At 37.7% G+C, this 6,173-nt stretch overlaps 1 protein-coding gene across 1 annotated transcript; it reads left to right on the top strand.

The window, feature by feature from the left end:
• The first annotated feature begins 1,284 nt into the window (after nucleotides 1–1,284).
• LOC105720101 (olfactory receptor 10A4) lies at nucleotides 1,285–2,279 on the top strand. The gene has a single exon (XM_012456402.2). It carries the CDS (start codon nucleotides 1,311–1,313, stop codon nucleotides 2,253–2,255), a length of 945 nt encoding a protein of 314 aa, XP_012311825.2. The 5' UTR covers nucleotides 1,285–1,310; the 3' UTR covers nucleotides 2,256–2,279.
• The last annotated feature ends 3,894 nt before the right edge of the window (nucleotides 2,280–6,173 follow it).

Genomic DNA, 6,173 nt, shown 5'->3' with positions numbered 1-6,173 from the left:
CTCCATTTCTCCATTTCTCTTATATACTATAATTTCTACTAACATAATTTGTTTAACCTGTCTTCCCTATGATAAGATGAGTTTTATAAGGGCAGAGATTTTTGCTTGTTTTATTTACAAATGTATTATCTTCAGTATCTAAAACAGAGCATGGCATACAGAATTATCTTCTGATAATCAATATTTATTGAATAAACTATTATTTTATCTTAGAGATTGAATAGAGGGGCTATAGTGAGTTTTGGCAATGAGTTGAATAAGAAAATTTTAGAAGATAGGCCTAGCATTATATCAATAATTATAATGGTCAACATTTATGGACTATATACAGGATAGCAGACAACATGCTAAGTGCTTCAGACTATTCCTCTATACATTTATAGTCATCACAAAGAATTTCAGGTTCCCAATTTCAAAGCTTAGTTATTAATGCAATGATGAAATCTTTTGTTTCCTTTTCATAGGATTTCATATTATTAGTCACACTTGCATATTGAAGTTGGATTTTATTAACATGTAAAATGTGAGCTTCAAGTTTCTTGAGAGTCAAGACACAAGTGAACCAAGAGAGCTAATGAAAAAGTTCATGCTTAACCCATCTAGATTCTGTCCATGGTTCTGATGCTATCTTGATACATATAACTACTTGGAAAATACTCATCCCTGGGATCAACATAAGCCACACTGCCTATGTTGTGTGTCTTCTGTTTACACTGCAATTTTCAGAGTGTAGAAAATGAGATTCTTACAATATAATGAAACCTTCCTGAGTATGGGCTTCTTGAGATTGGGACCCATTTGGATCTCCTCTTCAGGAGTCATTTGGTAATTGTTGAATCAATTTCTTTGATTTTCTCCTTCCTACATTTTTGTTTTGCAAAAGATATACCTGCCTGACTTCACCACTTTCATTATGTATCAACACCTCTCTCTTCATAAATGCTTGGTCTGGCTTTCTTAGCACCATTATTGAAGAGAGATAAGTTAGGAGCATGAATGTAAAGCTGTGATTTTGGCCATTCTCTAGAGAGAACAGAAAACTCAGGACATGTATAGATATATATGGATGCTAATTCAGTCTGGAAAAGTAGAATTCTTCCCCAAAAAATGTAAGTCTAATGGTAAAATTTCTTTTATTACATTTTGGAGAGTATAGATGTTTGATCCTCAACAACTATAACAAGGAAAGTAAAGAATGAGGCCACAGGAAGTCCCTTTTATAAGAGTATAATAGAGGTATAAATAACATATGAGATTTCTTCTACCTTCCTAGATTTTGAATGCCCAGTGAAGTCCTGGGCAGAAGAACGATGTGGGAAAACTGGACAATTGTCAGTGAATTTGTTCTTGTGAGCTTTTCAGCCCTATCCACTGAGCTTCAGGCTCTACTGTTTCTCCTTTTCTTAACCATTTACCTGGTTACTTTAATGGGCAATGTCCTCATCATCCTGGTCACTACAGCTGACTCTGCACTACAAAGTCCTATGTACTTCTTCCTCAGAAACTTGTCCTTCCTGGAGATAGGTTTCAACTTGGTCATTGTGCCCAAGATGCTGGGGACCCTGATCATTCAAGACACAACCATTTCCTTCCTTGGATGTGCCACTCAGATGTATTTCTTCTTCTTTTTGGGGGCTGCTGAGTGCTGCCTCCTGGCCACCATGGCATATGATCGCTATGTGGCTATCTGTGACCCCTTGCGCTACCCAGTTGTCATGGGCCACAGATCCTGTGCCCAGCTGGCAGCTGCTTCTTGGTTCTCAGGGTTTCCAGTGGCCACTGTGCAAACCACATGGATTTTCAGTTTCCCTTTTTGTGGCCCCAACAGCGTGAACCACTTCTTCTGTGACAGCCCTCCTGTCATTGCACTGGTTTGTGCTGACACCTCTCTGTTTGAACTGGAGGCTCTGACAGCCACTGTCCTATTCATTCTCTTTCCTTTCTTGCTTATCCTGGGATCCTATGTCCGCATCCTCTCCACTATCTTCAGGATGCCCTCGGCTGAGGGGAAACACAAGGCCTTCTCCACCTGTTCCTCCCACCTCCTGGTTGTCTCTCTCTTCTACACCACTGCCATCCTCATGTATTTCCGACCCCGATCTAGTGCCTCTCCTGAGAGCAAGAAGCTGCTGTCACTCTCTTACACAGTGGTGACTCCCATGTTGAATCCCATCATCTACAGCTTAAGGAATAATCAAGTGAAGGCTGCACTGAAGCGGGCTATCCACAGGACCCTGGGCTCTCAGAAACTATGATTGACTTAGATGGAAACTGAAGGGGTAAAATGTAAGCACACAAAAAAATGAATTCCTCAAGTGGGTTTTGTGTCTCTACTCTTTTTAGGTGACCCAGTATGCCTACTGATTTTTTTTTTTAACTTTCTACTAAGACCTATTTATGAAAGAAAGAACATGAGGAATGAAAGAAAGCATTGTCGTAGTCTGAGTATTCTATGGGAGAGTGGTACCAGTGTCTCTGGAGATGCTTCTAGTTTATATAAATTAGGATCCTCTGAAGAGCAATAATTATAATCTACCGTTTTAAAAGATTTGTTTCAGCCTTTCTCAAACTCCCTCATCCATTTCATTTTATAATTTTCTGCTTTACTTTCTTCTATTTGTCTAAAACCTACCTGCATATTTCTAGGCTGTCTTTGTTTACAACATAATTAAAATAACAATAATAATGCTAATAAATAGTAGAGTTTTGTTTTATTCTTATATTCATTTTTTCCCAACAAATTTTGAGTTTGAACTCAACATTTTAACAAATTTATATTTAGCACTCAGCATATGTCACACTCAGTTTAGGCCCTGAAGACACATTGGTAAATAAAACAGATAATTTTTTTACCCCATAGAATTTACAATCTAGTGAGAAAAAGAGATAAAAAAAAGATACAAAAATCCTCCAGTGGTTTATAAAGTATACATGTTTAGAGGACTAGCAATTGAAGAGCAGACTGACTCACAGAGTCAGTCTGCGCCTCTCTGACTCACAGAGTCAGTCTATGCCTCATCTGGAGAAAGGCTGTTCCACAGTGACAACTGCCTAAATCTCACATTATCCACCTGGTGTATGAGAGCTGCTTGACATAAAAGGTATAAAGAACTCCCAGTCAAGTGAAAATGGAGAAATTATGGGGAACTGCCATGAGATTTTTTTTTCTGTAATCTTATTGTGATTGGATGGAATCAATTGTCTTTTTCAAGCTGTGTATCTTTCAACCAACATAGTAGCCTCTCTTTATGATTTTATCTAGTGAACATGGTCCAACTCTGGACTCAGCAAACAGCAGCCTTGGGTACGGGCAACATAACTGTGTAAACATACTCATAGCAATTCATTGATAATTAAGGGTGAAATTATATTTACTACACAGGCATGTCTGCCTTACCAACTCTATAAACAACCTACTTCCGTGTGCCATAGAAGTACCAGGACCAGTTTCCTTTCCTGCATGAAGTGTCCTTTAGCTCTCTTGACACAAGAGCTTCTGAAAGATAACTCATTCTGTAAAATGACTGTAAGAATTTTCAAAAGAAAAGGCAGATCATGGGGTTCTATTTGCATGAAGGCAATCACACAATCAAACAGATTGACACCATTAAAAATTGATAGTCTCCAATTTCGGTCAAACTTCGATCACTTCTTCACATTCCTTTTGCTTGACCTTGGTGAATAAGGTAAACAGCGCCCCCTCCCTGCAAGGATATCTATATTCTAGTCCCTGGAACCTGTGAAAGTGGTACCATCCATGGTAAAAGGGCTGCAGATGTGATTGACTTAAGGGTTCTAATATAGGGAGATTATCTTGAGTTACCTTGGTGGACCCCATCTAATCACAAGGGTCCTTCTAAGAGGGAGGCAAGATGATAAGAAGGAGGGACAGGGCCAGGCGCGGTGGCTCACGCCTATAATCCCAGCACTTTGGGAGGCCGAGGCGGGTGGATCACGAGGTCAAGAGATCGAGACCATCCTAGTCAACATGGTGAAACCCCATCTCTACTAAAAATACAAAAAATTAGCTGGGCACGGTGGCGCATGCCTGTAATCCCAGCTACTCAGGAGGCTGAGGCAGGAGAATTGCCTGAACCCGGGAGGCGGAGGTTGCGGTGAGCCGAGATCACGCCGTTGCACTCTAGCCTGGGTAACGAGAGCGAAACTCCGTCTCAAAAAAAAAAAAAAAAAAAAAGAAGGAGGGACAGAAAAATGGAAGCATGGAAGCAGAGGTTAGAGAAGACAGAAGGTGATACATTACTGATTTTGAAATTAGAAAACAGGGCCATGAGCCAAAAAAAATAGGCAGCCTCTGGAAGCTGAAAAAGTCAAGGGGACAAAATGTCCCCCTAGAGACTTCAGAAAATAATGTAGGTCTTGCTGACACCTTAATTTTAGTGCACTGGAAGTGATTTTGGACTTTTAAACTCTAGAATTCTTAGATAACAAATCCACGTTGTTTTAAGCTACTAGGTTTGTGTTAATTTGTTACAGCAGCAATAAGAAAATAATGCAATTGGTTATACCGTATCCTTTTCAACTAATATCCAAGTTTTTGCTATTTTCCCCTGTAACTTTCTTCCTTCTTTCAGGAAAACAACTTCTATTTCATCAGGAAAATTGGGGTGATCAGATTTAAATGATTTTTACTTATGCCCTTACATCTAAAAATATGCCTATCTATGCCCACATCTAGGCCTATTTCTCTTAATCTGAGAAATACTTGATTTAATTGCCTCTTGTCTATGAACCATGCTCCCTGTAGTATCTTGTCTGTTTCACCTGTAACTTCAACTTCTTCCTCTCTTTTGTCTCAAGCTATAAACATGCCTTGATCCTTAAAACAAAAATGAATTACAGTCTTGATCACGTTTCTCTTGTCTTTCTCATTTACTCTCTGACTTTTGTACCATCTTTATTGAAATAACTTACATATTATAAAACTCAGCTATTTAAAGTTCATAATTCAATTTTTTTAGCATATTCACAATGTTGTGCAACCATCAGCACAATCTAAGTTTCCAACAAATTTATCATCCCTGGAAAAAGCCCATACCCATTAGCATCAGACGACTTCCTAGGGAAAAAAAAGTTTATAATTTCTATTTTATTTTCATTACATTTACTATTTATTCACTGAAATCTAGTTTCTGCTCCTATCACTTCATCGAAATACATCTTTCAAAATCATTAATGGCCTCTATATTAACGTGTCCAATGTTTAATCTTAATTTTGTTACTCTCTATTACAACTCTTACATTGCTCATGCATTTCTTTTGAATATTTCTGTACCTTTTATTTCCCAAATACCACTGTGTTCTGGTTTTCTTTCTGCATCTGTGAACACTCGTTCTCAATATTCAAGGAGTTTTCTCACAAACACTTACCCATTGCAAATACCGTGTTCCCCAAAGTTCCAATAATAACCTTGGTGCTTTTTTTTTTCACTGTTACTTTTTTAAAAAATAGCTTTATTGATGTATAATTTATATACAAAACTGCATATATTTAATGTATACAATTTGAGTTTGTGCACAGGCATATACCCATACCATACATACCACAAACAAGGTAAAAAAGGGAGAGAAAGAGAGAGAGAGAGAAAAACCTCATCACTCTGAGCTTGAGAATCAGATTTTTGCAACTGTCTGTAAGACATATCCACAGTGATTTCTGAAAGGCACCTCAAAGGTATCTTTTAACTCATAATCAAAAACTAAACTCATTTTCTTTATCAAACCTGCTTCTTGAACTGAATTCCTGTTTCAAAGACTGTGACTAGCATTACCTAGTCAACCAGATCAGAAATCTGATCATCAAATGAGGCTCATCCTTCATATCAGAAAATCCAATAAAAAGTCCTCACCTAACCTGCATGTTGTCATTTCCTTTGGGCCACAATACTATATTACATATGATCTTCAGTAAATTCTACAAGGACTATGTGATTCTTTTTCTGGATCATAACTTAGAAATACTGTTTTACAAAAGAAGAGTCAAGTATACTTCTTCCTAAAACTTTTTTATTGCCCATTTAAAATTTTTATTACTATTCTGCTCATTCAAAATACTGTGATACATTCATAAATTGACCATCCTACAAGTTGTATTTCAAATATTACCTCTTTCATGGCATGAGTTCAATTGCTTTCAACCTGACAGTATTTTCTTC

This window comes from Aotus nancymaae, unplaced genomic scaffold (assembly GCF_030222135.1).
Source record: "Aotus nancymaae isolate 86718 unplaced genomic scaffold, 86718_ANA_hifiasm-v0.15.2.pri h1tg000059l, whole genome shotgun sequence".
In the NCBI taxonomy this organism is placed as follows: domain Eukaryota; kingdom Metazoa; phylum Chordata; class Mammalia; order Primates; family Aotidae; genus Aotus; species Aotus nancymaae.
Note: the sequence above shows the minus strand (reverse complement) of the source record. Positions and strands in the feature narration are given on the sequence as shown.

What these genes read in the sequence shown, in the direction of transcription:
- LOC105720101 (XM_012456402.2), top strand. Translation starts at nt 1,311, where the DNA reads ATGTGGGAAAACTGGACAATTGTCAGTGAATTTGTTCTTGTGAGCTTT.